This window comes from Cuculus canorus, chromosome 10 (assembly GCF_017976375.1).
Source record: "Cuculus canorus isolate bCucCan1 chromosome 10, bCucCan1.pri, whole genome shotgun sequence".
Lineage (NCBI taxonomy): Eukaryota > Metazoa > Chordata > Aves > Cuculiformes > Cuculidae > Cuculus > Cuculus canorus.
The window spans coordinates 14,902,050-14,921,857 of record NC_071410.1 but is presented as its reverse complement, the minus strand read 5'-3'; the positions used below and the strand labels follow the sequence as shown (position 1 = coordinate 14,921,857).

General features: G+C 45.0%; 1 protein-coding gene across 1 annotated transcript; it reads right to left on the bottom strand.

Annotated features, from left to right (window-relative positions):
* Window positions 1–94: 94 nt before the first annotated feature.
* SLC25A43 (solute carrier family 25 member 43) lies at window positions 95–19,437 on the bottom strand. Its single transcript, XM_054075566.1, has 5 exons — window positions 19,016–19,437; window positions 15,781–16,022; window positions 15,216–15,388; window positions 3,000–3,134; window positions 95–1,969 (listed from the first exon to the last, which is right to left on the bottom strand). The coding sequence occupies exons 1-5, from the start codon at window positions 19,285–19,287 to the stop codon at window positions 1,769–1,771; spliced, it is 1,023 nt and encodes a 340-aa protein (XP_053931541.1). The 5' UTR covers window positions 19,288–19,437; the 3' UTR covers window positions 95–1,768.
* Between the last annotated feature and the right edge of the window lie 371 nt (window positions 19,438–19,808).

The following is a 19,808-nucleotide window of genomic DNA, read 5'->3' as shown; positions in this document are numbered from 1 at the left end:
TGGGGGGGGGACATAAGGCCATTGGCTGCGAGGAGAGGGGGCGGGGCCAACGCGAAGGGGCGAAGCCAACGCAATACGCGACCCCCGGGGGCGCGAGGCGGAGTCGGGCCGGAGAGCACGGGCGGGACCCTCCGGCATCCCCAGATCCTGCCGGCATCCTCAAATATTCATCCGGCATCCCCAGATCCTGCCGGGATCCCCAAATATCCACCCGGCATCCCCAGATCCTGCTGGCGTCCCTAAATATCCATTCGGCATCCCCAAACATCCATCCAGCAACCCTAGATCCACCCAGCATCCCCAAATATCCATTCGGCATCCCCAGATCCTGACGGCATCCCCAAATATACATTCGGCATCCCCAGATCCATTCACCATCCCCAAATATCCATCCGGCATCCCCAGATCCTGCTGGCATCCCTAAAAATCCATTCGGCATCCCCAGATCCTGCTGGCATCCCTAAAAATCCATTTGGCATCCCCAAATATCCACCCAGCAACCCTAGATCCACCCAGCATCCCCAAATATCCATTCGGCATCCTCAAATACCCATCTGGCATCCCCAGATCCTGCTGGCATCCCCAAATATCCATCCAGCAAACCCAGATCCTGCTGGCATCCCCAAATATCCATCCAGCAAACCCAGATCCATCCAGCGTCCCCAGATCCAGCCTGACCACGCTCCCCCTTCAGCAGTGATGGTGCCTTCCCCAGCCCCACTGTGCCATCCCAGGGCCATGGGAGCACAGAACCACGGTTTAGGCAGGAATCAGGGGCTCAAAGTTGGTTTAACCTCCAGACAAGCACAGGACCCAGTCTGATGGCCCTATCTCGCCAAACCCTCCACCCACAAACCTCTCCCACTGCGATTCCACGATGCTCTGGGAGCACCCTATGGGTTCCCCACATCCATTCCACCACTGAGCTAGGGCGAGGAGATGCTCGGACAGACTGCACCACCTCTGGCACATTCAGTTAAAGAACTGCATGAAAACTATTTTTCAAAGCCTGAAATAATCCATGACATGCAGTAACAACACAGGAGAAAGGGGGCAAGATTTTCTAGTATGCACTTAAGTTTGCAAGATTGTCATTCCAGTGTATTACAGTTCATTTTGCACATTACAGTTCTCTCTTAGAAAAAGCACAGTTGCAGCAGCATATTTTCTTCTTCACGCTGAAGATTCATACAAAATTATTACTCTCAGGTAAGTCTCAAACACTGAAGAGATTCTGGAGTGTAACTGAACTGAGACTAATTCTGCATCCACAGAATGCCATGTCCACATAGTACCACTAAAAGAAAAAGGTATTGCAGTAGGAATTCTTGCATGTTGTATGTATTCCAGTCTGTTTATCATTTTGGCTGACTCGGTATCTCAAATGACTCAAAAAAAATCCATTTGAAATTTCTTAATATTTTGGAAGATACAATTTATACTCTCATCTCCATTCCCTTGCCTTTCTGCAAGTGGTTTTATGACAAAATGGCTATTCAGTATTAAAAAGCACCTAGATGTCATTTCAAGTTCCAATAGCAGAGTGTTTTCAATGTAGCTGCAACTCTTCTCTTCAGTATATGCTTGCTATTCATATTAATTATATCCATTCACGAAGTGAGATACAAAATTTATTCATTCCTGGCAGTGGTGTTCCAGTATTAAAACCATGCAATCCGCTGAGACATTGGTACCTGTAGTTCAGCACATCTTTTTTGCAATGCTCCTTAAGAAAAGTGTCGTGTTGTCTGCAACGGATGCTCTGGTGTCAGTTTTCAAGAGCCGATTTCCTTGGCTCAAAATTTTCCCTTCGGAGGAGCAATTCTTTCAGTTCTTGTGGCTGTAAACTCTGGTCCACGCCAGGAGTCAGCTTGTAATTTAAAGGAGATTCAATATAACCATTCCTGTACAGACAGACTCGCTTGCAGAATTCGAAGGTGCTAAACATAACGCCAAAGTATGGGACAATCTGATAAAAAAGAAAAAGCAACATAAGATAGAAAAGCAATATTAGCCTCACTAGTAACATTCTTAACTTAGATGTTTTAAAAAAGGAAACTTCTGATATGCTAATAAAGCTCTGCTCATTTATATAAAATCGGAGTCTCACCTCAAACTAAGCTGGCACCTGCAGCATGCTAAAAATACGAATTTATTATTGATACCTAACTAATTACAACAATACAGTGAGGAACAAGGGCTGTGCTAGCCTATAGTTATCACAACTTGTCAAATACCTTATGCAAACCCTGGTAGAAAATGTGGGATTTAGTTTACGTACAGCAGAGCGACTTAACAATTTTCTTCTTTTGCCCCATGCAGGATCTAGAAGCTCTGGTGCCACATGGCTTTATACCAGCCAAGGCAGGGCCAGGCACAGACAGGCCATCGCTATCAATCACGTTGTCACTCAGTCACCACTCATTAGCTGTAGTACTCCATGTAGGTAATCCTCCCTGCAGCGCTAGAAAACATAGTTATGTAAACTAAACTACCTTCTGTTTAAGCTACCATGCTTTATTTCATGCTTTCAACCCAGCAAGGGCTGTAGTAACAGATCTGTGTGCACTAAATAACACTATATTTAACTTCTGGGCTTATCCAGGCACCATTTTCTTTACAGCTTGGTACAACATGTGAAGTTACTGCAGCTCAGCTGAGAAGCAGAACTTGTTTGGCTGTCGTAGGTGGATCACTAGCAATTCCCCATCTATATCCTGGCTTGCGTGTTAACACCACCCCCTTCTCTAAGGACATTCAAATGAACTTCTAAGGTTGGCTTCTAGATGTTACTGCTTTCATTTAGAGAAATATGACCAAACCAAGTTCCAAAGCCAGTTTATAACCGGCCTGAGGTTATACTTGTTCTGTCACAGACTCCATGTATAAGCTGCTAATAAGTATGGAGGCATGTCGTAAACTTTATAACTCAAACCGCTCAAAAGTGTGTCCTGATTGCTTCAGGGTAGTCTTTGATTGGGATGAAAGCAAAACCTCACCTTGAGCAGACTGGGTGTGAGCCCACTCCAAAGTCCAAGCACACCTTTGTTCTTCACAGTTTGCCGGAAGCAGTCAGTCATGCCAGTGAAGTGGACATCAACCGCTCCATAGTGGGGAAGCCAAGGACTCTGGGCCTGTTCAAGAGACAACCAGTGGGGTTTAGAACAAGCAAAAGAAAACCAAAGTAATTAACCATAATTACTTTCTCCATTCTGGAACACATGCTAGGTTTTAAAAGACTGATCTGGATTCTTCCATCAACCCAAAAGAATCAGCTATTTTGCGTTGAAATACAAACTACAAGGAGAAGGAATTTACTTTCTGACAGGTATGAAAGAGCAATAATTTCACGCAGCACTTCCTTTTGTGCCATGTCACTGCTAGAAACAAATCCCACCCTTGTGAAGACACACCATCCGAACCAGAGCCGCATAACACATCAGCCCTCGGCTGCCAGTTGCTCAGGTCTGGGGAAAGGTTTTCACACCACCGACAGTGGAGCACCTACAAGAGGGAAGCCTTCCTGTAACTGATTAAAAAGAAGAGCGTATGGACTTTATTCTGGCTGCTGAGGTTGCATCCACACTGCAGCGAGAAGGGCAAATTGTACTATAGGTTGAGTAGCTACAGCACAGCAGAAACAGAAGAACAGGGTTTTTGGCCCAGGCTGTACAAGCACACCAAGGGCTGTAGGTGAGAAGCTGGTGCTCGTGCTCCCCTCATCTTTAATCTGGACTGGTTAAAGTTAGCTTGGGACCATCCTGCTGGACTGCAGCTACATTTCCAACTGCAGTAGAGGCAGTGTCTGTTCACACAGAGGAAGTGCAGTGGGTCATTTTTAACAGCAAAATCCTTCCTTCATTAATCTCCTACTGTGTTAGCACAGACAGGATAACGTGACCTTGAATAATCTCCCCCCCATCCATCTGTGCACATGCAGCCATGGTTTTATTTTGCATTGGCAAATTAGGGTTTCATTCAAAGTCATGACAGGTGATATTTCTCAGTCAGGAGTGTGTGGGGACCCCAGGCTGACAACTTGCACACGCAAGCTGATCACCACAGGGCAGATGTCCAACATAAAAGGGACTTGTACAACTAATTTATTGGTGAATATGGATATAATTATCCCCTTATTGACCTGAAACACCATATGGTGTAGCATTTTTCCCCTCCTTGGCCTTGTGAGAGCTGCTAAGCCTACAACAAGCCCCTCACAAACTGATGAGTGGTGATGACATTTTCTAGATGCCTCAGCTATCGCATTTCAAATACTTGGCAACCAAGACGTTGGAAGTGGAAACAGATCAAAACTTGCACTCCAGGTATAAGAGAAATTGCTAATCAAATAGTTTAAATGCTGCTGCAGCCCCTTGCACTACTAGCAAGTCTGCTGCTAAAATTTAGATGGTAACAACCCCAACTGAACACCCTGGACACTAACGGCATAGTCTTCTTTATCTACAAAAAAATCATATATAATGATTTTTCCTCACCTTTTTTTTTTTTTTTTGATTGAAATGCATATGAAATACTTCTGATGGCAGGTAACAGGTAAAACCATACATTTACCTTTTGACAGGGCTTTCAGAGGTGATTTTGAGAAAGCACTTTTCTGCACTTGTCTGCACTGAGAAAGAAGGCAACAGGCTTCCACCACATCCTCATCTGTTATCTTCTGGATCCCTTTATTATGTCCTGTTTTTTTCCCCCTCAAACAAGAATAGGGCTGAGGATTTATCTTTTACACTTTAAGGATTTTTTTTTCATTTTAAGCATTTGCTCCTCTCTGAACTTTCTCAACAGTGTACCTGATTTGTAAGAGAAGGATCACATTTTTATGGGAGAAAGTACCTCAGCTGTTCTAATTGCTTGTCCTCTTTGTGTTTGCGTTGGCCTTGGTAACTCCATGGGGCTACAGCTGTTTCCATAATTCCTAACTGTGGTGCAAGCTCTCACAGCTTCCTGTTTAGGACTCGGAGAGGCAGACATTATGGGATTTAACTGCTGTGATTTTATCAGACCTGTCTTTATAGGTAGTTCAAGTTAACAGAACTAGTCTGGTAGCCAAGGGTCATTCTGACATTCACTGATGCTCCTTTGCTTTGAGGAAGCTCGGCTGTTCTGCTTGGTTCTGTTAGAGTGTAAGGGTTTAAAAAGTGATAGCTAAATCCAGAGAGAAATAACTTTTCAGGCCTTAATCCACAGTACTGGAGAAACTCCCCCACAAAGGCTCTCATGACTGTACTGTAGAAGATGCTGAGCACCGCAGCTGAGACTTCAGGGACCAGTTCTGCTAAGAATGGTGGTATTAGCACCAGGGATGTTTAAAAGAGCACTCGAATGATGCATTCTTAAAAACGCAACAGCAGCCATAGGAGAGCTGGATTCAAATCCCTGATCTGCTCTCTGGACCATCAACCAGCTTCAGCAAGCTTTTCTGGCACAGGGAGTTCCAGGCAGCCAAGCGGGACAGGTTTCTAAAGCGATTCAGGAAAGCAGGAATGCTGTTAACATGTGATTCCCTTCCTTTTTAAGTCCCTCTGTGGCAGGCAGGGCACGACCTGCCAGAATTAACTGTATGAGTGTGACTTAATCCCCTTCATTACTGTATACATCGCAAAGGGCCATATCAAAGTGTTTTGGTTACCACACTCCTGCCTTCAACACCAGGACAGGCAACAAGCACCCTGCAGGTTTCAGAGAGGTTCTGCATGCAGTAAACACATCCAGAACACAGTTAAAAAGGAACAGGTCAGTCAACCCCCCAGATCTCTAATTTACCCACAGACATCGACCTCTTAAGAGATTTACTGAAAGATTATTTATAGGGTTCATTCACCACGGTTACAGCCATTTCCAAGATATCAGTCTGTGCGCTGAAGTATGCTTTGCCCGTCTTTCTGTTTTACAGCAGCAGTAAGTTTCTGGAACCTAGACATAGCATTTAAATAAGAATTGTCCACAGTATCTCAGAAACACCTACGGCAAAAGGAAAACTAAAAACTGTATCAGTGTGTAGTTAAAACTTCAGTATTTTAGAACACAGTTAAAGTTAAAATGTATTAACAAAAAAAAAAATATGAAGGTGTTTCATTTGGCACTGCTTTTAATGAAAAAATAGCTGTGGGTTTGGAGTGGTTCTGCATGATCTAAGCACGTCTATAACACCTCACAACCTCTGCACCAGAGCCAGAACATGGAAGTAACCAAACAGATCAAACGAGTTTCTCTACCTTTTATTCCAGAAACCTATTCCGGCATACAAATCAAACAGCTAATCTCATGCCAAAAAGGTCAGGTTTAGGACTGAGACATTTCATGCCATGCACCTTGAAGGAGCTTGAATTCCCTTCTTTCCCCCCGTCCTTGAGACTACAGGCTGCTGCACGGAAACCTGTTTGTTAGGAACATTTGTAAAGTCCTCATCCCCTCCCAGTTGCGGCTGCCTCGCGCTGCAGAAGGCTGGAGACACAGTACAGCTCACTGCGCTGGTAACAGTGCCAAGATCTTAGTCACAGTAGTAGTGGGGTTAAGTTGCTAATCTTTTTACCTCCGATGGAGGACGGGTTCTCTAAATGATTAAAGCACATCAAATGTAGAATTGGCTCCATCTGCTCTCTCACAAACACAGTCTTTTAGTATTCAGAGACCACCACATCTACTAAGTCGCTGCAATACATTCCCCAAGTTAGGGGTCTGTTCTATGCTGACGATCTAAATCCAAGAAAGACAGGCATGCGTAAAGAAAAAAACCTCACAACTACCTGCACTCGCATTGTTTATATAAAAATATATTTAAATACAGATGAATTACCATGACAAAACTGAAGTTAATTGTGAAAGTTAGTTATTACTTGGAGACCCTTCAGAAACCGACATATCTCTCCCGTTGTCTGCATCATGAGGTGACTGCCAGAACTACATAGTTCCACTTTGGGAACTAACCTCACAGACCCTTCTAGAGATTTCCCCTTTGATGACTTCCACCAGCCCTTCTCCTCCTCCTCTCAGACTTGAAGGACGGATGCAGTTCACTGCAGCTGCGGTGGGAACTGTGCCCATCAATAGATAATCACTCCCATCCTTCCAAGTCTTATAGTAGCCTCATGGGGACCAAGCCGAGACCACCGGATCACGGAATGACAGAAGCAGTGGTTTGGTCACTTGAGCCTGTGCCCAGAGCTGTGCAGATATGAAATTCCCACTTGCAGTTTAGGACATTCTGGTTTGCAAATACCTGAATTTACACATATGAGAGACTTGAAAATACTTCCTCCCCCACCTCGTTCATCAAGTTGCCTAAATATACAAAGATTTGTCCTTTATTTTTTGAGTATGCAGTACTGTTGGCACAAAGTATGAAAGATCAACTAACGGTGAACAGCTGCCACAAGTGGTATGCTATTCAGATGGCAGATACAGTAAAATTGCTTATTATTTATACATTTTTGTATTTTCACCAGAATCAGGTGTTCTGCACTTTCAATCAATTCAAAAAAGCAGCACAGGAAGGCACTTTACAACACAGCTCAGGAGTTCATACTCTTAATCTGGAAGCTAAAATAAGAAGTCTTTACAGTCTGAGTTAATAAGGACACATGCAACAGGCAAGCCTAACTGTAGTTCAAAGGCAACTTAAGGACAATGATGGCAGTTTTCTTTCAAGCCAATGCCACTACAATCAACAGAAATTTCTCAAGAGCAGGCTGAATGCTTGAGAGAGTATTTGATTCCACTCAAATAAATAAAAAAAGTGTTAATATTGGGGGGGAAAAAGAACGTGGATTCTCTTGGGCTAATCAATCCTTTCTCCAGGAGGAAAGCCTTACACAGTAATCATGGTCTTTTCTGTGTCAGTGTTTTAGTAATCATAGAATCACAAGGTTGGAAAAGGCCTCTTGGACCATCGAGTCCAACCATTCCTATCTGCCACTAAACCATGTCCCTGAGCACCTCATCTACCTGGTTTTTAAATACCTCCAGAGATGGGGACTCAACCACCTCCCTGGGCAGCCTCTGCCAGTGCCCAATGACCCTGCTGACTTACCCTTGGCTAATGTCCACCGAGGCATTCAGGCATGTAGAAAGGTAAACCATGACAAGCTATCAGGAGGCAATCAGTTCCACAGCAGCAGAGCAGAGTGGCTGCCCTCCAGCTTCCTGCACTCCAGGAACACGTTGTCCTTTCCTCTGGAACCTGAACTGGGGCCAAATCATCTCGCCTTTCTGAGATCAGCGGCACCAAATGAGCAAACCAGTTTTCTGCTTGCTCAGAACTTTGACTCTTGTCCTTAAAGACATTATTGCCAGGTCTGTTGTACCCTGAAGCTTCAGAGTTTGTTGCAAAATCCCTCCCTTGCTACTGAACTTGAGCTTTCCTAACAGCTGCAGGATGAAGAGATCTTTGATAAGGTATGTAGAGGTCTTTCTCCTCAAGGCAGTACAAGTTCTCTGGATGGACATCTCTCAGTGGTTTCCAAATGCCTCATGATGGTTCAGCTCAACCCTTACAATTGGGTAGTTTATTTAATGGTGCAAACCTTTAGGCAGTCTAGCTTGGTTCCACACTTCACACAGTGCACAGCAACACTGCATCTCCTTCTGCCTATGTAGGAACTGAGGAGAAAATTAACACTTTATGGGACTAGGGCTTTACAGAGGACATATTTCCCCTGTTCTTACATGGATGAGGCAAGGAACTGCACCAAATCAAAATAAATGAGATACAAAAGAAGAGAGTGTCCTTAACATTTTAGCTCTTGTTCGTGGAGTATTTTGCGTAAATAATCACCTTACATGTCACAGGTACCTCATTCTAAGCACAGACGAATACCAGGCTCTCCTGTATAACTGATGCAAGGGGCAACAGTGACGGCAGTCACTTTGGAGACATCTCTGTCTTCCTTCTAAAAGTTATGGCTATGCTGTAACAGTTAGCAGGTACCCTAGCCTGCGCCAGGCCCTGTCAGCTAGGTGAGTATAAAAGGTGGGCTGAGTTAACCCATCTGATCTGCCCCAAAGCAGGTTAGAGAGCTCTTGTTCACACCACGCTGCTCACAGAGCTACGGAGGCTCTCAGAGGCCATCAGCAACAGCCAACTGGCACTACCAAATCGAGGACTGGGAGTGGGCAGCACCTGGAAAAATAATTCAGAGACAATTGCATTCTGCTCTCCCTCCAACCTCCTGCATTTCAAACGGGCACAATGTGTTTTCCTGCTTTTCTTTGGTGGACCAGTGTCTTGCAGGGTTAAGCTACTGCTGTAATCCCCCTCAGAGCAAGTATTACATACTTGTCACACCACAGCTCCTCGGATGAAAAGGGCTAAAGACCACTAGACATCGCACGACCTGTCGCAAGGCAGCTGACTGTTAGATCAGCTCAGTCTTGCTTCTGATTCTTAATTTACGATTTTTCTCCTCTTATCCAGCTTTTCCACTGGCACTGTTCAGTGTTTGAACCTCACAGGCAGTGAGTCTTCATTATTCCTTCCTGTGGAAGTCTACAGATCTGACAGAAATGCCTCTGAGGCTTATTCATCCACACAAAAGCCAATCTAGGCTGTTACAGAAGGCAAAGCCCATGATACTCTCAGTACCTTTCTTCAGGCATTGTCTCAACTGGACTGAGTACTTCCCAAAGAAGTAGGGCACTTATTCTGCCACAGAGAAAAGTGATATAAAATATCTTTATAGCAAAATCAACAAAACAATACAAAATGCTGGTAGCTTGAAGTATTTAGACATAAAGAAAAAGGAAAGGATTTCATCAAATCAGAATCTGATGTCTATTATCTGTTTGCTAACAATCAGAGGAGCCAGGCTGGTCCCAAGTTCAAGGACCGACCAGGGCACGGGGTCCTAGCTGATGCCTGAATTCCAGCAGCAAGGAGAAGAGGAATATGAGATCATAAAGAAAAGGAAGATAAGTAAGAACTCATAGTGCAGCCTCCCCTCAGGTGAAATATTTTTGGAGTTTTGTCTCTTAACTGTGCACTTGTTTTCATAAAACTTCAAAGAAGTTACTGTCTATGAAACCTTCTCCCCCATCAAGTTTAGTTGAAGCTGGATAACAGGATCATAAGTTACTAGGGACAAGGACAGACAGCTAGCAACCACATAAGCCTTACATTCACAGGAAATCAGACTAAAAGTACTAACATTGCTTCTTATTTGCTTCCACCCTATGGAATTTGCCACTCTACGTGGTCAAATGGCTCCATCTCTGAAAATTTTCAAGGCTCAGGCTCCCATGCCATTCACTATTAAAGGATTTCCCTGCACAAAGACTTGGAGCACGTATGCTTCTGAGATGTCGTGTGAACCACATGACCCAAAAATGATTTCTTATTTTCAAACCAGGTCATGACCCCAATAACTTTCATATTTCCAGCTGACAGGAATGCCGATCTCACAAGCAGCAGGGACACCACAGCTTGGGAGCTTTCAGAGACTGCCATGCCAGCCTCAGCGACCACCTCCAAGGACAGAGCACTCTTTGCAGGTTGCTTATGATTAAGCAACACAGGAGCTCTGTCTCCTCATTTCAGCAGGGAGGAGGCGCTTTTCTAATATTTATCATTTTCTTTTCCAAAGCTTTGTTTATAACCCAGCAACTTGCATGACTTTCACCATGCAAGGAACATAATTAGGTGACTATTTTTAAATAGATACTTAAATAACATTACTACTTGTAAAGAGAGTCTTCAGCATCTCCTTTAACTCACCTCACACTAGAAATGTGCCAATAGGGCATGAGACCGCCTTTATGTTAAACAGGCAACCTTACAAAGGGAATGATTGCTTAGTTTTCCCCACGTAACTAAGAACCCACAGCATTTATATCATTTACAATGAATTTCACACTTGCAGAGCATCTTGTGTTCCAAAGAACCAAAAACACACAACAGCAACAAAATCCCGCTACAGATTGATAGGCAGTCAAGGCCTGATTGATTCACTTTTGTCACTGAGGAGAGGCCACTTCTTAGGTTATGGATGGCAATAGTCTACACCAACCAAGAACAGTGAGCCTGCTTGCTTATATGGCAGTGGAGAGCATTCAAAGCCTGGATTTTAAAACAGAAAGATCACTCCTGAATGATGCTTTCTCCAGCGAGACATCCTCACAACTTGAGGATGCTGTGCAGTCAACACCAAAAACGTGCTGAATCCTGCAGTATGTTTATTCTGTACTACAAGGGTTTGCGAATAAAGCCATCCCTGAATAACATTTACTGGTGAAGAAGAGTTTCAGACAAGTTTCCAGTCACAAAAATGAAAACAAATTATACCAAAAAAATATGGTGACAGGACTGAGGTTCTGCAAACTGTGCAAAGTTTGTCCATGTAAACAGGCACAAAGCAACTGTGCAGTCGATGGAGAATATGTGAAACTTTACGGTCATCTTTGTGCATTTTGCCTAACAAAACTGCCAGAGTCATAGGTCAATTTGGAACAAAGTCTGAGAAGTGCCAGCCCGGGCTACCCGAGCCCAACTCTGAGGGCCACGTGCACAGAGAGAAGTGCCAAACTTGGGTATTAGGTTTGTGCTGACCATTTGCATGTTTGCAGACTTTCAGTTCTACACATAGCCTGGCATTGGTGTCATTCTAATAATAATCTTCTGTATGGCATGTAACAGCTCTAAATTAACCTTCCCCTACTGAAATGCCAGAGCTCAGTCCAAAGTGCACTTATGAAGGTTGTCATAGGCAAAAAGATGCCGTGGGACAGTGGAGACACATCACCAGTGCTCCCCTTAGACTCAGATTCATTCACAGGCAGGTATTTTCCTGCTTTAAGTGAAAAAAAAAAAAAGTAAAAGAAAAAATTGTTCTTGTATGCAAGTCTGCAAGGTAAAAATGCAATACTGGAATATCGCTTATGTACTGGATTTAACAAAAAACATGTTACTGTGAGGCAAGGAAGGAAAGCCAAGAGTAACAGAAGGATATAAAGAGCCGTAGTTTTTCTTCAGAAACAGATATAGCATAAGAGTGAGCCGGGAAAGCATTTGATATAGAACACCCCTTTGAAGAGCCTTCTCCTTCACTAATCCCCTTCTACAGATGCACAACAAAAGCCACATTTCCATGCTGAAACATGCATACAGTACCTCTTAATTCTCTAATATGCCAATCAGGAGCAAAGTGAAAAAGGGAAGACAAAGGAATAAAATTAGGATAAGCACAACATAAAGGACTCACATATTCAGCAAGACTCCCTCATATTAATTAACATTTCTTTTAAGAAAAACATTCAAGTATATTCAGCAAACAGCATCGTTGTAAAAAAAAAGTAAACATGATAAAAATTATTGTAATAGCAAAGGGGAAAGAAGTCATGGTTACAGAGCAAATCTGACATCATAGGTCATCACCGAAACACAGGGGAAGAATCGTTCACTGACAGTCAGCTCCTACTCCCACAGATGTCAGTGACAGAAGCTGCTCATGTCAGAAGCGTAGAATTCAGATATGTAAAATGAGAAAGGATGAAACAAAATTATTACAACTGAGATTAAAAATAACCCCTCATCCTTCCTTCCAGAGCACAATTCATTTTCTAGTCTGTACAAACAAATCAAGCATTGTGTAGATGAGGACATGGATGAAGCTAACACATCCAAGACTGCCAAGCGCATAAGATATATATCTGAATTTGATGCTCTGGTCTCAGAGTTGTACTGCATCCCAGCATCTCAGAGAAGACAGCCTTGTGTTCTGATTTCTCAGTTTTTGAAGCTCCTAAGACTGCCTTACAACATCACGACTGGAAAAGTCATCTTTGGTAATATACTACTTCTATCTGCCAGATCAGTGGGACAGAAGGGAGGGGAAAGAAGATGATGTGATATCAACATCCACAGTGTGCTGCATTCCTCTTCATACACAGTATTTGCAGCTTCAAAACAAAGCCAGCACTCCCCTACATGCCCTGCAGAGCACTCACAGCAGGCCTGGGGCAGCTGAAGGCTTTGGTACACCACTCTATCAGCGAGAGAGGTGATCACTGAATACAGGCTGATCAGAAATACGATGTTTGAGAAAATCTGTGATCAGATGTAATGCCTCCCTTGTCTTCTACAGAAGATTGAAATGTCTTGAAGTTCTGTTTTCCCCTTCTTTGTTCTCCCCCCTTTTAAGTCCTTTTGCATGACAGCTTTTCTGGGGCTGATTGAGACATTTCCCTCTTCTGACTACCACCCGGCAAACCAAACAGGCCAGCAAGCGAGCACAAAGCGGAGCTAAGCCATGCAAGGCAGGGCCATACCCTGGTACTAACTGTGAAAAACAAACTTCTTGGATGACCTTACCTGAGTTACAGTGAGCTCAGCTTGAGTGTGATTTTCAGCAGGTCCCTTTTCTGGACAAGATCCTGTGAGTTACATCATCTCCAGCACCAAATGAATTATGGGCTTTCACACTGAGGTAGCTACTTCTTCTTAAACACTTTTGCCTTATCCTGTCTTCAGAACAAATCACTGAACAGAAGGTGTCTCTCTAAGCTTGAGAAATCACTATTTAGCTGTTTCAATGCTTCTATGAGAAAAAAAATGTTCTCCGTTGTTCAGCCTGTTTTCCATCCAAAGTGGTTTTAGCATATTGATTTCCTACATACTTAGGAAACAAATCCATTTTCCTTCTTACTCTATAAGTGCAAATCAGATGTTAAGCATCTCTCTGGTGAAAGAGTACAGCCTAGTGGCAGGAAAATGAAAGATGAGCATGTTCACCTTCTCTGCTTGCATGTCAAGACAAAGCCGGACACAGAACTTAACATCAAACCAGCTACAACCGAAGATTACTTCTGAATTGGTTATAAACTCAATGTTCAAGTAACTAATGTGTCGAAGGAAGACATTAAAGGAGAAACAGCACAGTAAATGTTGGTTTTTTTTTTTTCCTTTATTCTATAGGGCAACAGTATTGCTGTGAGACAGCCTAAAGATATAAAGAAAAAGAAGACTTGTAAGGAGTAACTGACACAGCTGGAAAAACTTATCAAGTTTTCACGCTCAGAACCTCCTTCTCACCCGAGATATTTTATGAGATACCTGATGAAAGGCTTCATCTTAAAGCTTGCCTTTGGACACATCAGCTATGTGAGCTGATCCAATAACAGACAGCTCACATGTTTCTTCTGCTGAGGTCCTCTCTAAGGCAATGAAGGATTCTGCACCCTGACTGAAAAAGGGAACCTGGGGAGCAGGAGAGGGGAACTCACAGTTTCACTGACTTTTGCTAGCTTGTGATTTACCAGCCAGGCTACCACTTGATGAGGGGGAGGGACCTTTATAATGCTGCTATGTCACGTACGGCTTTTTTTTTTTTTTTTTTTTTTTTTTATGGATCACAAAAGCTTTCCACAAATCTGCAGTCTTAAGAACTAGGCTGAAAGGACACACTCGTATGCCTCAGCCAAAGAGCCATCAGACAATGAGAGATACTGTCGCTCTAACAATAAAGTTAGGGAAGTTCTAATGAAAAGTCAACACCATAAAATGAATTATGTTACTGAGATGGAAGCTGGGAGGTAGTGGTTGTTCTGTGGTTGGGTTGGTTTTTTTAGATCATTACTATACTTTCAGGAGAAAGGATAAGCAGGATAATATAAAATGATATAGTAACTTGATATAGTTAACTCTCATGTTACTGATGCTGCAGGAAAGCAGCAGCACCAGCAACCGGGAAGTCACTTGTTAACCAGAGGAGTCAGAAATAAGAACACGGCTAGTTCTGACCCTTCAGACTTAACACCTGCTGAGTGGATTTCTTGTGGTTGCCAGTACATAGGTCAAGCATAAATGGCAGACATTCAGGCTCTGAAAATGACATGACTCTCATTCATCCTGTCTGCCGCTGAGGGGACTAAATGCCTGTGTTTGACAGAAGGTTTGCCAATTCTGAACTGTGAGAATTTGTTGGAATTGCTATGAGAAGGAAAAAAATAAAGCTAAAGACAAGAGTTTGAAAGTATGCACATGTCCCATAGTGGTACCTGAACCCACCTTAAGAAGTGTAACTTGTAACAATACTTTTCAGACTTCAAAAAACAAAACAAACACCCTCAAACCAACCTAAGACAAAGCCTTTGTAGCTTCCTGGTAAGAGAAATGAAATGGTAGTCATGACTATCTGCCTAGTCTTGTCTGAAGCTCCTGCAATAAGCACCTATAACAAAGTATTAGTAACATGAATGCTCTGTACCTGCATCTTCCTCTTGACAGTCTCAAAGGGGAAAGAAAGTGTCTGTGCCACACCAGCTGCAACACAGCCGTTGATGAAGTTCTGAAGAGGAGTGAAATGAACTATGGGTTCTTGCCAGATTTTGTCCAGATTGATGTAAACAAAGAATGAGCCTGCAGAAAATGGGATAGCACCTAGAAAGTAAACCAGACAGGTTTATATCAACACACTATACACTAAGAAAACAGAGCTGCTCATCGCATAGCCTAGAAAAATGGGATGAGCAGCTGCCAGTTTTCACCTCATGCTGCTCAAACCCGATCAGTACTTTGAAGAACTTTACTTTTTAGTCACTGCTTTACCACCAAACACCCATATTGCAGCATCTAGATGTGATGAAACACTATGCACTTGGTCATACTTAGAAGCAATAAACGTGCAGCAGAAGTAATCAGTACTATTGTGCCTTGTAAGTCTACGTGCTTTCTACAGGACAACATTAATATTTGCTTTTGAAATCCAGCAAGCAATTGAACGCTCTACACAGCTGCAATAAACAATGAGGCGACTTCCCTCATTGTTTTACCTAATATAGCTGGTGAGACACCACGGTAGAGTGCAAGGAGTCCTTCTTGATGATAAATTTTGTAAAAGGCATGAAGAATTCCTTCATAAGATGGTTCCAGACGGTTCTGCACAATGAGCCGTGTTTTAATGACGTCAGTGGGATAAGTCACGACGGTTGCCACCATGCCAGCCAGACTTCCTGCCATGATGGCTCTCCAGTGGGAAATATGACCCAACTCATCCGTGAAAAGTATAACGAGTCTAGAGTAAACACATAAAACAGGCGCTATTGACAGTACAAACAAAACACATGAAAAAAACTAAGGCAGATTATTCTCAATGTAATTGTTCTTCTGCCCACAAGCCCCTTCTGCAGCACGAACTGAAACTTTAACACGTATTCCATCCAAGTCCTTGCTATGTATAACACCACACAAGCATCAGAACCTCTGAGAAACAGAACATGTGAATGGGCAAATACAAGCAGAGTCCAAATAACAGAACTCAAAGAGATTTTAGGTAAATCCACACCGCACAGAAGTGTAGGAATGCAAAAGTTATAGCTAACAACTAAGTCAGGGACTGGAATACACAACCGTGTAAATACAATTTGCTTTGATTTTAGCGTCACTGAACAAAATACTTCCAGTACCCAAAAGAGCTTGTTGAGAGAGGCAGCTGGTAGCTCTACCTGCACCACAGTTCCCAGCACAGACTGAGCTTACATCACTCGAGTTCTGGCACCATCCTGGAGGTCCAGAGCACCAATTCAACAAAGAACAAAAATCTTCAAAGATACAGAGACTAATTGTTCAAATTATTTACTTGTTTGCTTTTCAAGAGACTTTCAAAGTAATTTTTGACCACTGAATCCTCATTTACATTTCCATTTACAGGATGAAAACTACCATGACTTAAAACGTCTGCAAGAAATTCTCCGATCATCAGTTAGAGAGATGCTAACCAGTCAAAGTTAGCACATAAGAAATATATAGATAATGTCATCACAGGCTTTCTGAGAACAACTGAACGTTTTTTTGTTGCTTATGTTGGGACAGAAAGGTCCACAGGGATACTTCTCTAGAGGAGACTTCTGTCCAGGACGTTATGCTCAGGAGCTTAAGTCTAAATTTGACATTTTGAAATTGAAGCACAAAATTTTAAAGGCTAACCTACAACTCATGCATTTGTGATGCACGTAAGAACTTTCCTATGTATGCAGGGCATACATCAGGGACAAGTGTCATGGAAGCAGCAAGAAACAAGTAAAAAGACTTGAGAGAAGAATCTTAGCTGGAGGTAAGGAAATTATTCTATTGTCCTATTTTGGAAGTGTTAACTAAACTGCCCGAATGGCAAATTTACATTTAAACTACACAGTGTTACCACATCCAAACCAACATGATGTTCAAACATTTACAAGTCCCTGCTTGCTCAGCTGATGTTTTTTTCACATGAGCATTTTCTACTGCATGACAGATCCCTGCATCTGCTTCTCTCATGCCCTGGAGAGAGCCCAGAGCAGAAAGACAAGCCAAGCAGAAGTGAAAGAGCATTCATTTTTTCTTCCTGTGTGTCTTGTACAGTCCCTAAAGCAACACAGCCTGATTTTCCTGTGTGTGCATGAACGCGTGGGGAGGGTGCTGGGGTGTCTTAGGACACTACCCATTTAAAAATGCCATGGAAAGACAGAATCTGTGCACAGTAACCGCAGACATAGAGTCAGCTAAACCTCCTCTGCCCCAGCTGGCCATGCCCAGCTCAGGTCCTTCTGCAGCTGGCATGACTGTTTACTTAAGTTACCATGTAATGTTTCTGGGTTTGTGTTTCTTGCACCCTTCTCCCACTAGAAAATACATTAATAATCCCCAAATAACCTATCAATATGTGTAGGCAGCTTTTATTTCTTTTCCTGGTACCTGCTTCCACTTGCAATTCAAAAGAGTACCCTGTGCAAACTAGAGACAAAATATAGCTTTGCAAAGGGAATACCCCATTTCAAGCTGAATAAGCAAATGCTGTGCGCAGAATCAACTCATGCAACACACTGAGTCTTCTGTGAGCTTAAAATTACATTTAAATCCCCGTTTCTGCCTTCCCACCGCCATCACCCGTCTCCTTGTTTGGCCACCACCTGCATTACAAGAAGGACACACAGAGCTGCCCAGCCCAGGGTCGCTCCATCTATCAGCTCCTGAAAGGCACACAGACAGATCTGGGAAGATGACTCTTGCTCAGCCAGATGAATGACAAACCCCAGGCGCCGCGCAGCTCGCTCGGGCGAGGGCCACAGCGGGCTGGATTGGCCAGGACAGCCTGAGCCCACGCTTCTCCCCACCCAGTACGGCTCACGAACTGGAATAACCCATCGCTCAGCTGGGAGGAAATGTCAAGCGCATACCATGAACACAGCTGACCTCAGGGAAAAAAAAAAAACAGATAAAGAAACCCAACCCTCGGAGTGGCAAAACATGCTGGTGCGTGCCAGCCGTCAGGCACTCCCTGCGGAGGCTGAGAGAGATACTGGAAGTAAAGGGGAATCCTAGGAAAGCGCTCAGCCAGCATTGCTCCTGCTGATGGAGTCCTTCCAGCGCTCACCTGAATTCAGCATCTGTGCATTATCCAAAACAAGGTTTAAAAAACACCTGGTGTCACATAATGACTGCAAACTCGATTGAATTTGCATAACGACGGCTGCGTAACAGGGTAAAAGATTCAAACGGGGATTTTTTTTGTTGTTTTCTCTGATACACACATAAGGACGTAAATGAACAAAGCACACCGGTTCTTTGATACAGACGTAAGGGTATAAAGGAATAAAGTCAACCGACTGCAAAGAACAGACGCTGCAGCCACCTCTGTAGCTGCTGTAACTTCATTCCTCAAGGAAACCAGCTGAGTGAACAGGCAACGCTCCCGCCGAGGAGCACCCCCAGCGCTGCCCCGACACCGGGACAGGGGACACAGCCCCTCCCGGTGCCCATACTATCCCCTTCCCGGTGTCCAGTCCCTTTCCTCCCCGGTGTCCCCCTCCCCTTTCCCGGTGCTAATCGCATCCCCTCCCGGTACCCTCTACTCCCGGTGCCTCCTCTCCTCCTCGGTGCCCACCTTCTCCTCTCCCGGAGCCCACCCCATCCCTCTCCGGTGGTCACCTCCTCCCGGTGCCCATCCCTTCCCGGTGCACCCCCATCCCGCTGCCCCCCCCCCTCCCGGAGCTCACCCCTCCCCTCTCCCCTCCCGGTGCCCCCGCTCACCGGCGGGTGGCGGCGAGCTGCAGGGCGCTGTAGGGGCAGAGGCGGAGGCAGGCGGTGAGGTTTCCCTTCCAGAGCGCCCGCAGCCCCTCGGCGCGGCACAGGCCGACTGCGGCGCGGCGCAGCCCCCGCCGGCACTGCCGGGCCCCCACCTGCGCCAGCACCGACAGCAGCTCCAGCGGCGCCGTCAGGCTCAGGCTCAGCGCGCCCGCCAGCGCCGCGCAGCACAGCCGCTGCGCCGCCGTCACCCGCCCGTCCCGCCGCCACGTAGCCATGGCCCGAGACACACCGGCTCGGAGCCGCCCGGCGGCACCGCCGCCCGCCTGAGGCGGCCTCCCCCGGCCGCAGGGGGAGAAGATCGACCCGCCTCGCCGCTCCGGCACCGCGGGACACCCACTTTGGACCACGCCCCGTCGCCTCGCCCCAACTGACCGCGCCCGTTTGGCCCCGCCCCGCCGCTTTGGCACAACTGGCCACGCCCCCACGGCGACGCCCCTTTGACTCCGCTGCTCTCCAATTAACCACGCCCCCTTTTGCCCCGCCCCGACGCTGACGTACCTTTGACCACACGTCTTTGGCTCCTCCGCACTGACCCCGTTGACCACGCCCATTTGACCACACGACCACTTCCGCCCGCTGACCACGCCCCATTCGACCACCCCTTTTGACCACGCCCATTTGACCACACCCCATCGCCTCGCCCCGATTGACCACGCCCCCTCACATCAGGCCCCTTTGTCCACGCCCCGTCGCTTCGGCCCCATTAGCCTTGCCCCGCTGACCCCGCCCATACCCT

Coding starts and splice junctions, on each gene's coding strand:
- SLC25A43 (XM_054075566.1), bottom strand. CDS start 19,287: ATGGCTACGTGGCGGCGGGACGGGCGGGTGACGGCGGCGCAGCGGCTG. Junction 16,023..19,015: donor CAGCTCGCCGCCACCCGCCG/GTGAGCGGGGGC, acceptor TGTTTACTCTAG/ACTCGTTATACTTTTCACGG. Junction 3,135..15,215: donor CTGTCAAGAGGAAGATGCAG/GTACAGAGCATT, acceptor TCTCTTGAACAG/GCCCAGAGTCCTTGGCTTCC.